The following is a 21,963-nucleotide window of genomic DNA, read 5'->3' as shown; positions in this document are numbered from 1 at the left end:
CGTAAATTACGCAAGTGCTTACTCCGACAGCAAATTCTGAACGTACAAAGACTTCCAGGGACGGTGTCTTGTAGGAGCAATTTGCCGCAAGTGCCAATAGACTTAAAATGGACATTAACGGGGTGAAAGTTCTGGCGAAGGGGCTTTCTGCACAAAAATCTTGACTTTGCCGATAGGGAAACTTGCAACTCTTTGTTATAACGGTAGTTCTAAGCTCTGTAGCTTGGTGACAGGATATAGCGAGTGGGCGTAGACATAGCTCATTTTGTACGGGAAGAAGCGAGTGCCAAAAGTAAAGCTCGAAACGTTTAGTTCAGATTGCTTTGTGCCGCAGTGTTCCGTTGTCGAGCGTGACTGCGATAGCAAAGTGCTCTTGAACTAGTTAAAGGAAAACGGCCTTTCACAGGCTGACCAGACCAATGCTTAGGGCACGCTCTATAACGCTTCTAGGACGGCTTCAGACGGAACGTGTTATATTCTGCCTATACATTTGCCGGATTACTTGATCTGCCGGGACATCCGGCAGGAAGGTACCTGACAAAAGTGCTGTAGAAATCCGGAGCGACGTGCGTGGTTCCCCGACCATAGTCCAGTTTAGCTAACACAGGACCGAAAAATTGTGCGATCATCAAATTGCGAAATCGAAGTTCTTCAGTGTGGACCGTTTCACGCTTTGCTCACGCGCACGCATCTGATCAGTTGTCCGAATTGTCTAGAACAACGTTTTCTATCTCGATAGGCGATCAGTGTTTCACTGACCTACATCCAGTGAGCATTCGTGCTCTCTTCTTAAGCAGCGCCTGGAGACGACTGAGTGAGAGCACAGAACAGTTCTGGACAATTCTGGCGTTAGTTCTGACGATCCAGATAATTTGCCCCCGTCTTGCCCCCGGTCATCTGAACCATTCCTAATCATTCTTTGTAAAGACCGTGATCCCACAGCACGCATAGTGAAAGCTTTAGAAAGGCGCGAGCTATTGTTTCAATGTCACGCAGTACTTCCCTGGGAGTCAGCCTGCAGAAGGTCACTTCTGTTAGAACTGGGGAAACAAGCTTCCACAACGCTGAAGATGAAAGCTCAGAATTAAAAACGACGCATTAGTTAAATCGACTCAATTAAGAAAAGGGGGCTTGTAGTAAGATAAAGTAACGAATGTATGAGATGGTTGTCATCAGAGTTTTTTTTGCTAATCATCATTGTGTAGATCATCATTAGCTGGTACAATGCGTACAGCCATCGAGTGGCGACAAACACCACCACCTTACAATAAAAAGCCGCTAAAAAAAGGCAGTCAAATATTGATATCGTCGACAGCCTCGTTCTCTATTGAAAATCTCTTTTTTTTTTTCCTTGATACAGTATTATGCAAAGCTCTTGGAAAACGTTTTCCGAAAAATGTTAACTCTTGGGGAACTTATTTTACGTTGAAACTTCTATTTACAAATTTTGCGTAAGATGTTTCACAACTTCTCCTTCGTTGTTGAGGAAATCACTCGGAATAACCAATTTCTAACAACTTGCATCATTTATTGTGTCTCTTAACATTTTTTTGGCGGCAGCTAGCCGTTGCTGCGGTTATTCAACGATCCTGGCGATTTTGCATTTCCGTCGACGAGGTACATACACAATGAAGGTACATACCCACGGCTTTTTCTTTCCGGAGTTTCAACGAGCTCTCTTTCTATCCCTTGCTTTGGTGTCGGCGGGCATGTAGGCCACAATCTGACTCCCAACCGTATACCTTCTTGCGGCAATCTGACCGGCAGCTTTTGTGTTCCCTATTACGACAGCTGCAGATCATTAGCTCTTGCGGCTCAATCATGTTCACAGGCTTAGTCTTGCGTGGGCTCCCCCGCTACAGCTAACTGGTGAAGCACGACGCCTTTGGACAGAGACGTTAGCGGCTAGAGCTTTTACATGCTAATTGCGCGTGACAGAGCTCAACCGACAAAGTGGAATCAGGATACTTTGATCTCGGAAGCTGAATTCCATGAAAAAGGTATCTGACAAATATTGTTTCGGGTATAATATGGTTGTATTAGAAGCACGGCCTTAATTGAAACGGTGAGCATAAAAAAAAGACTGTTTTTTTTATTTATTATTATTACATTTAAATCATAGAATAACTAACAGCCTTCTTCCCACCATAGTCGGGAGGAAACGAGTATTCTGGTAAAGCTTACTGTCTGCCCTGTCGTTTGGTTCACCTGAAAAGACAGTGGGCTGACGAGAAGCTAAAACAAGGTTTAGTAGCTGAAGGTCTCTTTCCTACGATCGTGTATTTCGATCGAATTAGAAAAATACTCAATTATTTAGATAGGTTGTCTCCAAGTACAGCCGTTAACCATCGCCACAGCATAACATCGAAAAAGAGCAATAAGAGTCTTTTTATTTGTATTTTCAAGTTATCGTGCACGCCGTTTCAATGAAAAGTGTATGTGCTATTATCCTCTCAGTTTTTTTACAATGTTGTCTTAAGATAATAGAAGACAATGGTTTATGTTCACATTTTTGAAAGGCACTTAAGGCGGCATGGGACCAAAGTCCACTCAACAATGAGGTGAGAGATCCCACACGCCTAGAACGTATCTCGAGTGTGCATCTTGTAACTATCAGCCATTGCCTAGCAGCTTTTCATAAAAGAGGGTTCAGGGTGCATAACCGGCGCATTCGATGCATTTTGTCCAATGCTGCAGATACCTTTTTCGCTGCTGCAACTTTCAATGACGCTGTTTATGATTCATCTCTTGCTAGAGGGTGCATCTGTTTTAACTGATCCCCCCCGAATCCGTTAGTGCCTTGAAAAGAACTTCTAACCATGAAAAAAACCTTGAAAAGAGTAGCGCCCTTTTGACCTCCCTCTGAGAATCTTATTGTCCACGTTTGTAGCACTCTTCGGCCAGTCGAGTTGATATTATGCTGCATATTCTTAAACATACCCGTAAACGTGGACTCGTCGGAGATTTGTACTTGTTTGCTTCTGTTTTTCGTCCCCGTTATGCTTCGGTTTCCTTCGGAAACGTTTATTTTTAGCTTACTGTTTATCGCTTCCACCGCCTTTCTGCTACTGTCCTTATTTATACTATAAAAAAGGACAACGGGCTGCCACTGCCAGGCAGCAAAGTCGAAGGCTTTGTCCATGTACCACCGGTGAGTCCTATGTAAAAAGTCAGATAGCGACAAAGGCCCTATAAAAAGTTAATCCATCCTCACCAGATTCCTGAACTATGCGTGTAGTGAGCTCTGTGACCTATTGTGTAACTTCTCATTGCAAACCGCTAAAATGAGCCGTCATGCATTTCGAGAACACGTTATTCGTCGCGTCTCTCTTTTATTTCCCAACGAAAATTTTGAGCGAGCTTTCATTTAGTACGTGGCGCGTAAAGGTAAACCTGTAGATCTGCCAAATCGCTTCTTCCTTTCCTTAATTGCCATATTTACCATAATATTCACAACAGAAGTCCAAGTAAAAGATCAATTTTCCCTAAGTAAAACATTATTATATCTAGCCTAATTCATTGCCATTTTACGAAAAATCTTGTAAACACCATTCATCATAGTGGCTGCCAGCCGCCGTAGGATATCTCCGCGGTTGTTGATAATGCCAATAGCGACAGCGAGACCGCCTTGTACTATCTAGAACTCGAAGCAGGTACTGCTAATTTAACAAAACAATAGCGTTAATCATTTGTAAATGTTATGCCATTCGATGGGGCGATATGAGGGCAATCGGTGAGTGGCCCGGTGATGAATCAACCGGATCTCGATACTACAAGTTTAATATGACTTGAACTGGTAGAATTCATGAAGTGGAGATATGTTTTTGAGCTGTGTGCCTAAGGTAAGGCAAAAATTCCTTAACAAATATAAACATATATATTTATAATAGCATATACGGTATAACTGTAAAATAAAGACTCGAAAAATGTAACGACTTCCGCCCTAGGCGCATTAGGTAGATAGCAAAGTGTTTTTCTTAGCCTGGTCCCTGGAAAAAAGATCACACAAAAATTTCAAGTGGCATATTGCAGATTCACAAAAAATTCGTTGTTTACAGTAGATAGGTAACTCGATTCAACTTAAGAAATAGAATTAGTATCTACCTATTTTTGTGGTGAGCGAGATGGTGTACTCTGCTAAGTAGGAGTGAAAATGTTTTAAGTTCTAATAAAGTAGGTCCCATGCGGGTTCTTACCGTCAACGATTGTCAGCAAGGCCGATATTAACATTTAATTTTCCTAAAATAAATAAATACACCGTTCCTGTGAAAAACAAAGGCTCCATGAGCAAAGGGGACCTCTGCGAGAAACGTGAATCTCAATAAGCAATGTGTATTTAAGTTGTGGGTACTACGTAGAAGGCCGAACCTTCTTTCTTTTTTTTTTTTTTTTTTTTTTTTTTATTTGTCACCGTTAGTTCCACAAATGATACATTTAGTAACCATATTAAATCAGAAATTATGCTTCTAGTAAAGGGAGTATACAAAAAAAAAGGAACACAGAGACAGTTCTGTTAGAAATCGTGTGGCGGAAGAAACAATCGCTAAGGAAGCAGTCATATATTTGCGTTCTCACTGTTTTGTGCCGATTGGAGATCTGAAAATTTTCTGTAAGATGAAAACATTCAATTTCTAACCGTACCCGATGACCATTTAGTTATAAAAGGAAGACATATATTATATATAATGATCCTTTATTGATAACAATTTATTCAGTCTAGCACTGCTCTATCGATCACGTGTGCTCTTGCTATCGTGTAGCCATTGCGGCTCACTTCATCGTTCAAGTCAGTCTCCGGGCCTTATTTTTTGTTCTCTATCATTCGTCATATGTCATGGCATTCATAATAAATATATCATGACTTACACCTCGTATCGCAGCTGCCGTAACATGACATAAGCGCCGTTCTAATGCAAACACTAATCAGGTGCTTTCGTTATAATGGACGACTTATGAATGTACGTGCCTCGTGGTTCTATGGCCGCATCTCACATGGCCCCGCAAGCGACACGACCACCTCTTTGGGAAAGATCAGTTCTGCTCCCACTTTTTTCTTTTTTTCTTTTTCTTATTTCACTGCCATGCCGAAGGTCTAAATTCTGTTGTACTAAATAACTCATCCATCATTCAGCATATGATAGTATATAGCCAACATCATTTCGCCATCACGATTAGTTAACTAAAAAAAAAACAAACAAACAAACACAGATCTGAATAGTAAATATGACCATATTAAATAGATTGAATTTCATTACATTTTCGGCCTCTTGTAAATTTGTTGACAAAAGTAACAATAATAGCAAAATCAATTAAGTAACGAGCCATATAGTGGTGTTGTTCGTTCCTGCAGAAATCGGGAGCCATCGCTTCCTTCTGCCTATGTGCTTCTACATCTTTCAATAGCGTTCACTATTATGACTTTACAGACATTCGTACAAAACGAGCACAAGGTTCTGCGCTGCGAAGTAACGTTTACTATTCTAGGTGACCACAATATTTAGGTTTATTAAGGTTCACGCTGTACGTCGGGAACCGGACCTCGATTTTTGCCTCAATCAAAACAAACAAATATAACTATTGTATTAGATGCTGCGTAACCTTACAGTTTGATATTGTTTCAAATAGTTTACGTTCTGGTATATATATGACGTAGATATGAACGTCTAATTAACTGAACTGAGAGACCCCGAGGGTCACACGAATAGAGGCGAACAGTGTATACGTAAAACTCTGTAGCCTTAGATTACAGTTGTAATAACAATAAAGAGAAATCCGGGCGGCGGTAGGCAATTGTCTTCGCCTCGTTGGCAAAGGTGCAGCGTTCTTGCCCTCTGCGAACAGACTGCTACTCAGCCCGCAGTAGCAATCGAGAGTGCTGGGAACGACGGATATTTAGCCGCTTGCTACAAATAGTAGAATAAACTGAACAATGTACCGCCCGCCAGGAGTGCAAACGACCGTGGCGGAGGCGGGTCAAGTGCACTTGTATAAAGAAGTCAAACCGACATTGCAAAGTACGTACAAAAGGGCTGGGGGGCGTGCGGAGAGACGTTTACGTAAAGACTTTAGACGTTTGAAGCGTCGGGCCATTTTCTACGCGGTGCTTTTGATACTATTGTCCTGCAAAGGCAACTCGGTTGCGTTGTCGTGAGCTGCGCGCTACGTATTTCCCGTAACTGTGAATGAATCGGTGACTTCCAAAGGTACTTCTATTAGAGATAAGACGAAAGAGAGATACTGGTAAAGCCGATTGCTCGACGAATTGGTTTTTTCCCTAATCGGGTAAAATGCATAGCGAAGCATAATAATTTTTCACAGAAACATTGTTATGAGGTGTATAAGTATCTTGCTGGACTGTTGTATTAGTTTTGCTATTGCCGGATCGATTTTCTCTGACCGCTGAACAGCGTGTCCAACTGTATTCCTTGTTGGGGTGCTTAGCTCCACCTCCAATTAACTAGCGCTTGAACGAATAATAAAATCCTTATATTAAGCTTAATATTCTAACAAGCACGATGTGATACAGCCATCAAATCCTATTTTTTTCGATGTACTTTATTGACGTATCGCACAAAACATATCTATACAAAACAGTTTGAATGAAGCGACCTTTTGCAGCTTCAGAAATGCTCGCACACAGATGCACATTCTGATAGATCTATCCAAACAAATATCAAACATAGCTCTATAACTATTTTAGTTATTTATTTATTTAGATTTTTAACTTTCTACATAGATATTTTATCACCTGATGCTCGCCATATATTCCCATACCGTGAAACATTACCAGCATTCGATAGGAGACTTCTGTTCCGTAACTGTCTCACATGTAACAACAAAAGTTTAGCGTACGCAAGCACAACCCGTACAACGTTTACAGAGATATGCGCCGTTCATGAATTGTTTCCAAGTCCGGGACACTGCTGGTGAGGTCACTGGCAAGACGAGAGACGCTGACCGCATACTGCAGATTACCTAGATGACCTGTTAGTGCTGACGGCGGCGACAACGTCGTCATCCGCCTTGAACCAAAAACTCGGTCGTAAGAACTAGTTCGCGACGTATTTGGCGTTCTAGCCTCACAATCTCCGCCTCCAGATGCCCCCTTACACACGTCTTCGTACGATGGGGGTGGCGGACCAGCGAGGTGTAAATCGCTTCGGCGTGTCTCAAGATACGACGGTGGGCGGTCCTCTGCGGCCCGGCGAACAGCCTCAGCATCGAAAGTACTCGCGTTCTGTTCCGTATGCTCCCTTTCAAGCTCGATAAGATCCCGGCGACGCTTCCACCAATCATAGAGTATCACGACTCCGACTACTGACATCGCTCCGCTAATCAGTACAAGAAAGGTTACCATCAGGGCCGTCATAAATCGTGCCGAGGGATCAGCTTCGGTACAGATGTAACAATCGCGTTCGACGCCCTCCGATATGTAGTAGTTGCCATCGATAAGTATGGCCGTGGACACATTGAATTGTTTGCGATCATTCGAATTGATTTTTTTGTACGACTCCATGGCGATCTTGCGAGTGAATGTACACCGGCGATGTCTGTGCTTATCCTGACCATAGCAGCGACTGGCCCGCACAATTGGTCGACACTCCTGAACATCCCGACCTGGTCCGTGTTTCCTCTGATATTTGTTCAAGCAAACGCAGTACTGCTCGTCGACACACATAGTTGTACGACTCCGTGAGCTACATTGGCCAAATGTGCTGCTACACTTGTCAGTCGTTCGTACGTAAACCTGGATCTCATCGCGGGCTGGAAGAACGTCCGTCGAACTCAGTTCACAGCTAAATTTCGCCGACTGTTTGACGTTCTTCAATTGGAACTTGAGTTCAAGGGGATGACTGTGCAGTAGGCGGAAGTTCTGCTTTCGAATCATAACGACGCCTTCAAGATTGTCATCGTACAGCTTCAAGTTGATAAAGTTAGGTATTTTATCAAGCTTAGCCGCGGCTATTCTTGGGTGTTGGGTAGCCATGATTGTGGCTGATTTCGACGTTCCGCTGTCAACTTCGCTATTAGCTTGCTTATTAAAATCGACAATACCGTCTTCGGCATTAGCTTCTATAGGACCATTCCAATGTACATTTATCTTGGTTGCATTATCGTTAGCCTCGCCGGAACTCTTTCCCTTGTCAGTAACTGCGGCCGCATCAGTTTTGTCCTTGTCTTCGCTCCCATGACCTTTCAATTGGTTGTCCTTTCTGGCGTTGTTGTAGCTGTCGTTTGGCAAATGGCCGTCATGTATCAGGGTATAGGTACAAGTGATCTCCTGTGTTTCGTCACCGTAATTTACGATCACGCGTTTCGGGATCGCATCGATTTTAACCGTAGCTGCGTAACTGACCCTTACATGACTGCCTAACAGAGTTACCAGTATAGCCAATATCACAGGTGCATGGATTTGCCATGAATGTGACAGTTGCTGATTTCTGCATAGTCCCCTTTCATTGTTTAATGACTTGTTTGGCTCTCCATGGCACTGATCTCGTTTGTGAAGATTTCGCACGCTAAAAAAGGATAATACTAACCTCGATGTTTCATTCTGACCAACATAGAGTCCAGCACCGCCTTGCGGAAGTGCTGGGTCCGCCATAGTCTTTCTAGTTCCGAGCTCCTGCTGTCGTTACCGGAGCTTCTAACAGCAGCTGTTGCGACCGAAAATTGCTCCTCGTTGGGGTGACTATTCGCCGCCGCCTGGGACCGTTTTGTTATACCCGCCATACAGCAGCCTCGCGCGGCGGAACGTGCCGTGCTATAATTGTTGTCAGAGGCAGCGGCGTCAACAGTGAAGCCGCTTTTGGCAGTATTAAGAGTCTGGCGTTTGCAGCGTCAGTCTTAATGATCGACGACGCTGACCGTGCATTTGCGTCTGCCCCGGCACGATCTCAAACACATTTCGCAGCCACAAGCCCCTTATCTCTTTTTTTTTCCCAGCAAAACAATACTGTTACTCGCGATAAGTGGATTAAAGAGAGCACTGGATGCCTTCGCAGGGTGAACAGCAGTTTGATATCTTCTCGAGTAGCTGCCGCTTTCGTTGCTGCTGGTGCTTGGTATCGTCAGCAGTCGATCGGATTGCCAATGATTGCAACGATGTGAAGAAAACGTTCAGCTGTCGTGGCCGAGGTTGTTAGTATCACCTCAGTGGTCGTAGCGCAATATGGGGGCGCGCGTTTGCTATTGCGGTGCAGGCAGCCACAGAAGATGGAGCATCTACTGGTATTGTTTGATGCCGGTCGTTAAGACTGGCGTTGTTAAGGTCGCTTCGATTCAGCTGAGCTGATTCTGATCAACGCACCGTGCTCTATTCAGCTAGTAAAAGCAGCCGACTCCGTTGCTCTTACAGATGAGATTATAGCTGATGCTGCTGTTAGAAACGACAGTTCCTTTTTTTTTTTATCGTCGTATTGTTCGTCTCTGCTATCCTGGCCGGGGATAATATTACCATTACAGTTATCCAACGTTCGAGTTCTGTAAGAAGTCGGCACTGTTTATGAGTGCGTGTTTTTAGATGAATGCGCACACTGCTCGAGTTATGGGAGTTCCGTAAACCATAGATCGCGCGTTCGAAAACGAAAGAGGAAATTTAGTCGTGATTCTGCAGCCGGCACGGGCCGTGTCGGTGGAGCGCTAATGCCGCTATTAGAACCATAACTATTACACGATAGCGACTGAGTGTGCCATAGCACTGTAATAGGAATAGAGAAGACGGCAGCAAGGCGATTTTTGTCCATCACGGTTCAGTCGTACATACATATAGTGGGAGATTTGAGGCAGTCAGCGGTAGTATAGCTATAGCATGGCAGTCCAGCGATTAATTAAAATCACGCGATCAAGTCGTAGTGGTATAGACGTGTACAGAAAGGCAGAGCCAGTTTGTAGTTGCGAGTTAGTCACGCTTTTATCGTTCGAGCGCGAAGCCCCTACTTGGGGGGAGAATTGCTCATCGAAGACCCTAGCAGACAGATAGTAAGAGGGTAACCGCACGTTCGGTGAGCTGCCGTTACAACGATCGCTACCAACATCGCTGGTACGAAGTATCGCCTTCACCTCCCTGTTGACACTTGAGTATTTATCCGCTCTCTTCGTTAACGCGACCGAGAATTATTGACAAACACTCGATACGAGAAGTATCTTAGAAACATCCTAGAGCCCCACGATCGTCAGACGCACATGTAACTTTAATAACACTGCTGTACAATAAATTCATTTAGAATAATGATAGCACACATATCGTATAATAGTGCTATTTGCCATAAAGAGACTAAACATAGAGGTGATTATGGTTTAAATATGTCAATACTTGCCTTCGACCTCACAGATTGTCGATGCTGGATATAATGACGCCAGCTGACAGGCATAGTGATATTATGAAAACAGTGAGATGCCGCCCCAACGGACGGAACCTTGTCCCGTAAACGCCATCCAGCGTATTCTTTCCTTCCCTTTCGGCATGGTCGTTAGAGGAATATGCAGTAGTAACAGTGGCTATAGTTTGAGAGTCGACAGTGACTAGGCTAACAGAAGCAGCGTTGGGAGTGATATCCTCCTTCCTTCTTTCAGACCCGATGGTGGGCCCAACAGCAGTGGCGATGGTGGGTTGAGTCGTAACGACGGTGGTCTATTCTATCGCGTTCTACGCTGTCCCACGTCCTTCTGTTCGATCGCGGTTACTCATGCTCCGTTTGCGACAAACGGCGACTTTTGACGGGGACCGTTGCTAGAGGAGGCTTCTCCGACACGTGATCCGTACCGTCTCAGCAAACAATCGTGATGGTCACCAGATAATCGACGACGTGACTCGGATGTGTCAACCAGCCATGGAAGAGCGGAGAGCGAATTAGCAAGACGCGGCAGTGAGCTTCTACGTGCAACACCCTGTTAGATAGCGGTCAGACATCGACAAGCTGAATTTATCGGCGAGAAACTACTAGAATTCTACCACCTATTGCTCACCTACCTTTTTTCGTGGCTTTAACGTGTTACTTTTTTCTTTTGTCTGCCTTACTTCCTTTGCATTTCTTTAATTCAGAGATTGGAGACCCGATCGATGCTACTAGTGACAATACAGATACTGTGGGACATACGGCGTTCGTTCTACAAGACGGCATTGTTTGAAGACGGCTCCGTTTATACGGGTGTTTAACATACATACATAAAATAACGTTCCGAGACTGTAAGTGAAATTAGATGGAATGAAAATTACGCCTTCTTCAAGTAGTAATATACGCTCAGCGTTACGTTAGCGGTAATGATAAGACTAAAAAATTGCCACAGAGAATAATAAGTAGTTCTCCACTAATCTCAATTGGAACGGAGTGAGTGAAATATGGTGGGATGAATCCAGTATAGTAGCTGCTAGGCAGTTAAAGAAACAAAATAGTAAGTGACACAATTGTGTATTGACCAAAAGCGCTGGACGGTCTCAAGAGAAATCCAACTGAAAGAGGTGGAAGCGGGTAAGCCTGTAACCAACATATGCCTTATGCTAGATTGAATGTAGGACGACTTCGTTAATATTAGAGTAGGCTAATCAGGTCGTTGTTGAAAGATAGCAGACTGGTTAAGACATCCTACTGGTACGGCCTTTGCTACATCCACTAGTCAAGTTAGCTATGTTAATGTACGTCAACGTAAGAGGAGGCCGCGGGTTAGTCTATTTGTTTTATTATTATTACTGCTAGTAGATTTTGTAACGATTGTACTTAATTCCAGTAGATTTAGGTTCAGCTAAGGTCGTCCAGGTTCGAAATCGTAGGCGTGGGCGTAGGCGGGCTTTGTTTTGTGCTGAGAGGGCCCAGCCGCCTAGAACACGGCAGTACCATACGTACCATACATTTCGTTATGGCGCTTTAATAAGTCATTAGAATATGGGCTAAAGTCAAGGCGTTGTCGGAGTATTGCTTGTTAAGCTTGCATCTTCGCTGGTGACCACATCTCAATCTGTAGATTGGACAGTTCATCAGGAATTTTTAAGTGCCAATGGCACCTTTTCGCATGTTGGATTTAGGTCATGACAGTGAGCAAAGTTAAGTTGTTTGGTGTCACAAAACTTTTCATCTAGGACAAACAATACCAAGTCCAGTTGACCGGCCAGTATTTAGTGAGTCCTTGCTGTAATTCTATCAAGGGTCTATAAGTATATGTAAGGAAAGTCGTCCAGAGATAGTTATCACTGTAGCTGATAGCGGCAAAAGGCCTCCGCCAAATAAGAATTGATAGTCGTTAATGTACTTAAATGAAAATATATCCATGCGATCGTTACCATAATACACCGTTCTTCTTGCCTACTCTATACAAAGGGGCACCCTTGGCCCAGCAGGAAACGTACAAAGCATCTAGCTAGTCATGTAGTTGAGGTCATGTGCGTTCCTGCAGACACACTTTCTTGTGGACTAAGTTGTAAGGCGAGCATTTCTGCAGAAAAAACGAGCTAATGCCGGTTAGTATACCAATAGGTGTGCTGTAAGTGAAAGTTAATATAAGGCCCAAGGTGTCAACAGAAAATTATAAAAATGGTTGAATTGGGTAACAGGTTGTCGGACCAGCGGTCCTAAATAACTCGTTTCTGCTATAATGGAAGAAGGTGTTCGTATCAGCTATAATAGCACCTTTATCACAACGGCTTGCAGATGAGAGTCCGACTTGTGCGTTATTGGTTGACATTTTATTGTGCGTAAACGTGTCTATCCATAGAAATAATATGATAACTAGTCGAAAGCACAAGATTCGAAAGAACGTCTGGCGGAATGCTAGATCACATAAATACTAGAGACGTTTCGAACATAGCGGCCATTTCCTAGCGATACTTAACAGCATTCGTCGAAAAGATTTGAATTATGTATATATATCTGACGAAATTCTACCTATTACATCTAGAGACTACTGGCCTTACACTACGATAGCTTTTACGAGGGCAGCAACTACGATGAGTGTTCCTAAAGCCTATTAGTAATTGTTTTCGTAATAGCGACGTAAAATACGTTTTATATTGGTCCTATGCTAAAGACCTTTTGGCCAGCTTACCAAGCTATAAGCTATATAGGCAGGCGTAATGGAAAAACCCTCGAAGTGTGCGTTCAACACGGTCCCATAGACTACGAGAATTAATAATGTCGCGTTTACTGTTTCCGATGTGAAGGATCATCATTTTTTGCTGTTGACACAATTTTTTAGAAGCATTTGGGTGCCGTATTATACGCGACCATAATGATTCACACTGTCTGAGCCATAATAGCGAAACGGTATATTGACCATAACCATGGTAATCTATTAGATTAAAAATGTCGCAATCGAGTTATATAAGCCTAGCATAAAAGATGCCGAGGCGAACCAACCGATAGTGTGTCTTAACCTCTTCACAGAACGTGTATGTACTATAGATAAAAACTGACAAAGTCTACCTATATTTTTCTATCTCGTAGAGGTTCGAAACTCATTACATGTTTCGTACCAGGGATCCCCTTATAACGATTCCAGTCGGCTAGTTTTTCTTCAACAACGTCTCATTGGAGACGAATATCGAGATGTGTCACGTCTTTCGCCGAAAAAAACGTACGTAAGCTTTGCCGAAACGCCGTGAAGGATGGTTGCCAGCCGACAGAATGAAAGATTACACTAAAATCATACCGATATGTTATTGTTGAGCGAAACAATATTTGCATTATAACAAGACTCAACAGAGGTACGCTTTATGCAACGTCTGTCACTAGAGTGTGCATCGCCAACATTGTTCGGTGCAATCACCATTGTAGTTAGCTGGTTTTTGCTCACAGAACTAGCCTAAGCTCTAAATTAAGGCCAACTTAGGTATCCAACAAACATTATTAGCTAAGCAATAGTACAGCACGAAAAAAGTTAAAAGCCTTCTTGAGTTAGGTGCGAACCTGGCACGCCCAAGCTTCGGGTGCGTCGTACATGCCGTCGGCATAGAAACCTTATGAAGTTAACCTTCGATATATAATATCAATTAAGTATGTGTAAAAATAAAAAGCCGAAAGGGTTCGAGCTGCACGATAATACCGTAAAGGGATACGGCCGTATCAGGTAGGCCCAAAGGGGAACTGGAGAAACACACGAACTGCATGCGGTGTTGTTAATATGGCCTGTAAATGGCTAAAGTGGTAAGCTCGCGTCCTTTAGCGTAGCAATTAAGTCCTATGGCATAGGATCTTTGCGAACTCGAAGTTCTTTTATAAATAGATTTGAAACAAATACGGAAAGTTGTGCAACGCCACACAGTAACTAATTCGGCATAACCATCGCCTTATAATTGTTATCATAATATATAAATATATATCGAGCTTTTCTGAGATATATCATACATGTACATGACGCATTGTGCGACGGTTTTTGAGAACACATGCTTGAGACATCCTTCAAGTTAGAGTGGTGCCATTAAAAGGCAAGGTCGAACTTAGTGACGAATGGAAGAGAATTTATGATTGCCAGTACAGGTTTTACTTTTTCCTATTCAGTCGTTTTTTGATATTGACGATTGGCCACAGACAGCTTTATACGCTTGCATGGTTTATTTGCAGCGTGTACATGCCGCGCTCGTCGGTGTACATCAGACTATGTTTCAACTATTTAAACGGCCTATGCATTTCGGTAGCGGCCAACCATCTTGCATGTGCTTAGATAAGGCAATACCCATTTTCCTTGAAAATTTATTTTTTTTTTAGCATTGTCGATATAAGAACCTTCCGTCAAGCCCCCGAAAACGATCTCCATCAAAACAGCAACGGCCATATTATCTTCAAATTTTCATTTCATCCACATACGTGACTCACGCGGTTTTTTCCGACTTTCTCCAAAATGGGCCTGATTGCATCTCGCAATTCTATGAAAAATTATTGAGCCGACTAACACTATCGACAATACGTTCAGCAGCTGTATACTTACCCTTAATTTGCTGGCCGAGAAGAGCAAATAACCTGGAAAGTACGTATAGCTGTGATGCAAAGACGGTAGCCGCGAGCGTATACGAACAAACAGATCGGGAGAAAACTACGATTGGGCATACGACCTCACTTTCGGTTTGCCCGGCCTCACCAGCCGGGCTCACTAGCAGAATGTAATTAGTAGACATTTTCAAGATGCGGTGACAAATTCTTGTTTTTTCGCTGTTCATAGTCAATAAGGCCGGAGCATGCCTCTTTCTGGCCAAATCAGAGCGTTGATGTATTTACCGGCGCCGGCGATCAAGTCGATGAAGCCCGCAAACGTTTCAATGCGGCGTCGACAGAAGATTGCCCGCTTTCGCGTGGCATCAGAGGGAACATCGGCGAAATACGGACAGAAGGAACACGTACCTAACAAGATTTATATCACACATTTTAGCTAGAACCCGTACCGCATATTACGATAGCATAATAGGATTAATAGATGCATATATATAGCCTTTCAAGGCGCGATGCTCGATTACATGCACATTTATACGATCTTCTGCTTTACTTACATGACCCAGTAAAAGATTATGATGCAATTGCGGCTGATTATGATGCGGTGAATGGCCGTCCTATTCAAATGTCAAATAAACTAAATTACTATATTATTAACTATATTAGAGTGATATGGCTCAGCGATCAGATCCGTCTATCGGCTAAGGTTGAGGAACGGTCGTGAGTAGACTCTAACGTAATATACTGTTGGCTACTGGATTCGTTTCGCTGGCAACAAGCCTTGGCCAACATCATCTGCCTAGCTGGACTAGCTTTGCCGGGTCGCGCCTGCAGCTGGCCGCCTCGATCTCTTACGGTGGCCAATGTGTACACAGTGTCGGTACTTAACAAACTAACGCCCAGCGGGTGTTATAAACCTTTTTTGCATCAGTAGCAACACAATAGCCATTGTCCTGTTATAAGCCTCACGTATAATGTGTACCGGGAAATAACTAATACTCACGAAGGCCGTAACATTTACGTATTTTATGGTGGTAATCCAAGCGAAGAATTGGGTTCGGGATCAGCTCAGGCGTTGCTTTATTATCGAATAAAAAAGAAACTTGTAGTTTATGGAAATCTACGGATGAATCTACGGGAGGCTAACGCAAATAGGGGAGCGAAATCGTTTAAACTTACAAAGAAAAACGTATTCTCCGTTTCATTTGACGACAGTAACTCTTAACTTAGAATGCGTCCCAATGTCAGTATTGTGTTGCGGGCTTCTCGGAGCGGTGCAACGAAATCAGCTACAATACAAATCGTGTCTTATAGCAAAAGTTGTACGGTCCTTGGAACTATAATTGAAAAAAATCTGTGCGTTAGAGAACATGGCCAATTATGCAACACTGGTATTTTTTAGCGTCGCTCATGGACTATTTTTAATATACTGATTAAATAACCGACGTCCAACTCGAACCAGTTGTTGAAAACATTTATATATCCAAAGTGCACTTTTTTTTTTTTAGTTTTAATACAGTAGATATATTTCTATTGTTTTTTTTTATGTAATACACAAGTTATTAGTACAAACCAAAAAAAGTGACGATATGAAAGTTCCAATCTATTAATTCTAAACTTGGTAGTTCTACCGTTTCAGCAGTATCATACTGTAGATAGTATTCATTTCAATCGCAATTATCCAACTTACCGTAATAATAACTTACCTAATAATTTTATATTACTTATTAATATATCGATGCAGATATTTGCGGGTCGACTTTACTTGTAGAACGGTTTTTTGCGCTCACCTCGATAACAGCGCGCTTTGCAAAAGTACACCTTTGATTTTTTTCTTTATAAAATTTATTTTTTGCTCACGATTCACATATCAAAAAAAACCTATACGTACTTTAACGAAATCTTATTGAAACAGAAATTTTTAAATTCGATCATTCAAAGATCTTTAAATAGAATATTAAGTTATTGGCAAATTTTCTTCTCGCAAAAATATGTGTTACTCGTTTACAAAAGTTACTACAAAACAGTGAAAGTTCTATGTTTTAGGCTGTTGAAGCAGCAAAAAAATACCAAAGCAAACTTTAGTTAGTTAAACAATTTCAGCTGTCGTCATTTTTTGCTCAGACTTATGGTACCCGTTAATTGCCAGCTTTTGGACTGCGTATAAAATAAAGTAGTATTTATTTTTGTTCTTTTCTGTATTCTACCTTTCAGAAAATGACATTTTCTGCGTCTTCATTTTCGACGTAAGTGGGGAAAATTGAGCGAGTGATTATCCTGTAAAGTAGCCACAAAACTCTCGAACATCCGTAGCACTCATATGCTTATGCAGAAGCTTGTTACAAGAGGAATATACATTCTTGTACTATTTAGAAACGTGTTTCAATAGACAATCAATTGTTGTTTTTGATGTCACCACCAAGATAGGACGGACATGCTTGCACTAACTGTGTCTGTTAGGCCTGTTCTACTTTGACGTATAACTTATTATTACTTCCATTAAGTTGTCTTTTTACACTGTGTTAAACACAAAGGACACGTTACTAACATGTGGCAAAATTTGAGTAAACCTTATTTGCAACTTATGTCGTTCTAGCTTAATCTAAACGAATTTTCAAATGTTTAGGTAAATTTTCTCTTTGCCGATAGTATTCGTTCTGTCGTTCAGCGTCGCAGCTGTTCCTAGCCAGTGGTCGATGTAACTTTTCTGAAACTGATTAAGTTACAACAAGCGGTGATCTGATCAAACCAATACGTACTCTTCTTCCTCTAAATTGCAGATACACCTCTTCTTATATCACACACAGCATTAACCTAGCTAAAATGATAAAATTAAAAAAAAAATAAAATAAAATAATAGAGTAACTGGTTGGTAATACATAGGCTTCTCCACTAGGCTTTAACGCTGAAAAACTCACCAAAGACATTATTAATGGATATTACTAGATGTTATAGTCGAAATATTAGATGTTTTAAGTTTCTACATGTCCGATCTCAAACTAACTACTGCTAAGAAATAAAAGAAGACATCGATACATTAGATATGATCTATCCTCGGGGTGGCTTGCCACTGTAGCTAAGTTAATATTTGAGGAACACATGGGCATAGGAAAGAAAAATAGCAGTTTAAGTTAATTTCGAAGTAACGCATCTCGGTAGAAACACAGCCGGGGGCAAAGAGACTGAAAACGACGATGCTCTCCAATGACAGTATATGCTACAATATCTGTTGACAGGTTGAAAACGCCAGTTCGGTTGAAATCGACCACAACTTGTAACGCATAGCATTGCGCATTGTTCAGTTATAAGGATAATCGTTTCAACAATATAAAAGCATCTATTTACCTAAGAAAGCAACTTTCTACGAGATCCTTGTTAGGTACGCTTCATCAGAGTTTCAGTTGATAAGTCCAACAACTACTATATTACCCATTTACCTAAGAAACAATAAAAGCTTTTTCGATGATGACGATGATGATGCGGCTACTCCATTTTCTGCAAGACAACTTAAATCGTTAAAAGAAGTTGCGAGAAGCCAGTATAGTTCAACGGCAGTCGACATAGTGGTTCAAAACAAGCTTTCGGTTAACCTGCCAGCACCTTAATTTTCTGAACAGGAAAACAGCGGGCTTCGAGGATCATGTCTACATTATAAGTAAGTGGTCTTTAGCCCAAACTAAAATACAATACATCCAGTGAAGATTCCACCGCAGACATTCTACTGAGGCGTAAACTGTTCTAGTTGATAATATTCTGTGTACATCTACATAGTTTTGCTATAAACTCGCTAGCCTTTTACACTGCATTGAATGTTACAGTTTTTCTATTTGAAATCAAAGTTTCTCAATATCTAAAGCTCTGTTAAATACCTACACATGTTTGTGTGTACAAATCTTTTATATCTTGTTTAATCATAGTTATTGCTTCATTACAGCTGAACAGGGCTTGATCTAAGGACCGTGATCTAGGTCACGATGGCCTGGTCCACGGTCTCACTTAGCATAGGTGTATGCCATCTATCTACAATCCGACGATATTTGGCCGGACCGCCAATGAAGTCTTAACTATAATTATGCGCAATATAAGCGATATGAATGGGTCGTGTCTGAGACATCAGTATCTTGCATCGTCAACACGGATAATCGAATATTCTACCTTCTTATGCAATAAACTCAAAATCCAACTCGCTTTAGTCGCTAATACATGGGACATCAGCGAGCTATATGCTAAAAGTATTGGCATTCTATTTTTGATAGAACAATAGCATTTGTTTTAGATTAGTGACACCGGTTCGTTCCTGAGACATCCTGCTACCTGCTATAACTTCGGTGTCTGTCTTACCGTCACAAAAAAAATACGCTCAAAAAATAATCCTTTCCGCTAGCGGCAGCTCTGGCTCAATTAGGCCGGCTGCACAACGCGCAGGATCCTACTAGGACCGTGTTCCTCCTCAACACACTGTTTAAATGGTAAGCAGAAACAAGGAGCTTAAACCGATGACATGGCCGCCTGTAATCGATTATTCAGCGAACGGGCGATTCAGCATTGCACTCGTTTTCTTATAAAATTCTCAAATTCTTACAAATTTATAATGGTTTCCCTTCATATATATATATATATATATATATATATATATATATACAACTAGGCTCAAAAAGAAATTGCTTGGTTAATATATTAGGTATTTCCTGCTCCTGAAATTGGATTAATTTTATGTAAAACGAACTCATTTGTATTCATGGAATTGACGAGCCAATACCCCAGTTCATAGACGGAAGTTGGTATATATGGGTACGTACCATATAGTACAGTAGATGGTAAACGACATGGGAATTAGCTCTGTGCAAACTTCATATGCCTGAATCGTCCAACACCCAGTCTTCTTCAAGGTGATCCTCACCGAACTTAAGGGACCATACCACCTGTTTTACATGTTGTGGAAATAGTTTTTAGTCTTAGCCGGTTTCCTTGATTGTCTCAGATGCTTCTTCGTTTCAGGCGCTCAAGCTTTGGCAAAAAAAAGGACCACAAAGTGATATATTGGATTAATATACTGACTAGAACAATACAGACATCGAGTTCCTGCACGATACGAGTAGCGCGAGAGTAGTAATACACGACTTACGCAGAAAACACTACGGGAAAAAAGTTTGGACTTGGATTTTACCGGGTTCAGGTGTGTTTCTGGGCTGCTAATTGGACAATGTTGCTTCTCTCCCTAGACGCACGTTAGCTTACCTGTAATGACAACTGGAAACAAGTTCGGTTCCCTTTTGGGAGCGTCCAAATGGTCCTTTTACAGCACTGGCATCTTTTGTGACCACCTGATCTCGTTCCTAACACAGGCCACAGTGGGCCTGTCTTACAACTGTATCTTCGCTGTTTTCAAAGAAAAAACGCTACTTTTAAAAAACATATTTACTTGACATAGCTTCTGTGAAATACTAACCGCATGTTCTGATACGCTGACACTTCGCCTCTGAACAATAGATAGGTTCGCCAGTGTGACGCTATAAGCCCGATGACGAGTTGGTTCTCTCAGTAATTAACTGCAGCCATTAACTTCCGCCACTACTTTCCCAGCTAAATGCCTATACCTAGGACTAGTAGCACTGTAATTTATGTTAGCGAAGCAAGCTTAGCTCGCACATTCGTATTTATATCATCGACGGCAGAGGTGTATTTCTGATTAACAGTCGAACACAACGATGAGATCGAGACAAATGTTGCATGCCACTTCCCAACGTATATCTTTCGCTTCGGCCCCTGATCGGAAACGCGGCATGATTCGCGAAAGCCATGAACCCGACAATGAGCATTTACGCTCATCTACGTTCACGACAACGTTATGGTAAGACGCAAGCACGACAGGCACGCCAGGGGCGTTAGTTCTACAATTATTCTTTCTGAAGACGTGGAACAAAAGTTACTGTACATTCGTTAGAATATCATATTAAGTGTTCTAGCGTGCTATTTCCGTCAATACTAGGAGGTCACGCTAATTTTCTTCGATAGATCGTTAACTAGTTGAATTTTTTAATACAATTGTGCAGCGCTTTATTAGACCGTCGTAATAATTGTATGTATTAGAATTATGGGGAGATTTCCTCCTCAAAATTTGAAGAACTGGAGTGCACTTCCATCAGTTTATTCCATTGTCTATCTAAACCAATATCTATCATCTTTGTCTAGCGATGGAGTCTGCATCACTGAGCATAAACATACAGCTGCCCCTTGAATAGGTTCTATTAATGCAAGCGGTATCATTGAATAATGAACGCGTGGCCAAGAAAGAGTACATTTAGCAAAGTCGAACTATATATTTCCCGATGTTAACGTATGAACTTTACGTGGCGTCCGACTATGCGCCAAACCTGCTACAAGCCAGCAGGACAACAGGGTTCATATTGTATCAATGCATCTACAAAAGATTTATTATCAGATGGAATAAATACATAATATTTCAATTAGTTAATAAAGAAAAAAGAAAAGCTAGAAAATTTTATTCTACAGTCGATAAAGGATATACCGACATCATTGCATATATCTATGCGTATTACCGCAGGCTCAATGTATAGACTTATACACAACGGACTATTCCTTAGCAAATGACAAAAAAAAAATCGGATATATTTTTAATCGTTCACGTTAGAAATATTGATGACCTGGTAGACAGTAAATATAATTCAAATACTGTGTACCTACTTACATCATGAAATATTTAGACTTGACAGAATATCTCAGCTGACAAAAATGCTTATTTGGGGTGGCAACAAACACTCTGCTTTTTCTTTTTTTCATATAGATATAAAATAGAAAAGCTATTTTTCGCCATAAGTGCTGCATAGGTGTTGATTGAGAGCATTGCGTTCTGGCAAGGAACGTCACTATCTTAAAACCGGGATGAATATTGGATCCATCAAATGGCTTTACATGCTATATTATATTAATAACAGTGTTGTCTGCTGGTTCCGGCCGGGGTTCTGTACCTGATATCTGCAGCAGGCTGTGGTTTAGGAGCGTACGAATATGTAGTAGGCTCGAGGGT

At 41.7% G+C, this 21,963-nt stretch overlaps 1 protein-coding gene and 1 long non-coding RNA gene across 9 annotated transcripts; one reads left to right on the top strand and one right to left on the bottom strand.

The window, feature by feature from the left end:
• Positions 1-4,676: 4,676 nt before the first annotated feature.
• Positions 4,677-10,580, bottom strand: LOC111254620 (uncharacterized). 3 transcript variants are annotated; one of them, XR_015327487.1, is made up of 2 exons: positions 10,320-10,580; positions 4,677-6,209 (listed from the first exon to the last, which is right to left on the bottom strand). XR_015327487.1 is itself a non-coding variant. In XM_022815672.2 (2 exons), exon 1 carries the CDS (start codon positions 8,603-8,605, stop codon positions 6,875-6,877), a length of 1,731 nt encoding a protein of 576 aa, XP_022671407.1. In that variant the 5' UTR covers positions 8,606-10,313; the 3' UTR covers positions 4,677-5,179; positions 6,023-6,874. The 3 variants fall into 3 exon arrangements, 1 of the variants encoding a protein (XP_022671407.1); XR_015327494.1 differs by having other exon boundaries at positions 4,677-5,179; XM_022815672.2 differs by lacking the exon at positions 10,320-10,580 and having other exon boundaries at positions 4,677-5,179; positions 6,023-10,313.
• Positions 6,068-21,657, top strand: LOC111254637 (uncharacterized). 6 transcript variants are annotated; one of them, XR_015327505.1, is made up of 6 exons: positions 6,068-6,203; positions 10,576-11,188; positions 17,130-17,161; positions 18,533-18,570; positions 18,850-19,384; positions 19,914-21,657. It is a non-coding gene; the product is annotated as an uncharacterized LOC111254637 (long non-coding RNA). The 6 variants fall into 6 exon arrangements; XR_002675117.2 differs by having other exon boundaries at positions 10,576-11,471; positions 19,914-21,656; XR_015327498.1 differs by having other exon boundaries at positions 10,576-11,471; positions 17,696-18,570; positions 19,914-21,650.
• The last annotated feature ends 306 nt before the right edge of the window (positions 21,658-21,963 follow it).

The sequence above is a fragment of the Varroa destructor genome, unplaced genomic scaffold (genome assembly GCF_002443255.2).
Source record: "Varroa destructor unplaced genomic scaffold, Vdes_3.0 BEIS01000001.1, whole genome shotgun sequence".
NCBI lineage: Eukaryota > Metazoa > Arthropoda > Arachnida > Mesostigmata > Varroidae > Varroa > Varroa destructor.
This window is presented reverse-complemented; position numbering and strand designations above follow the sequence as displayed.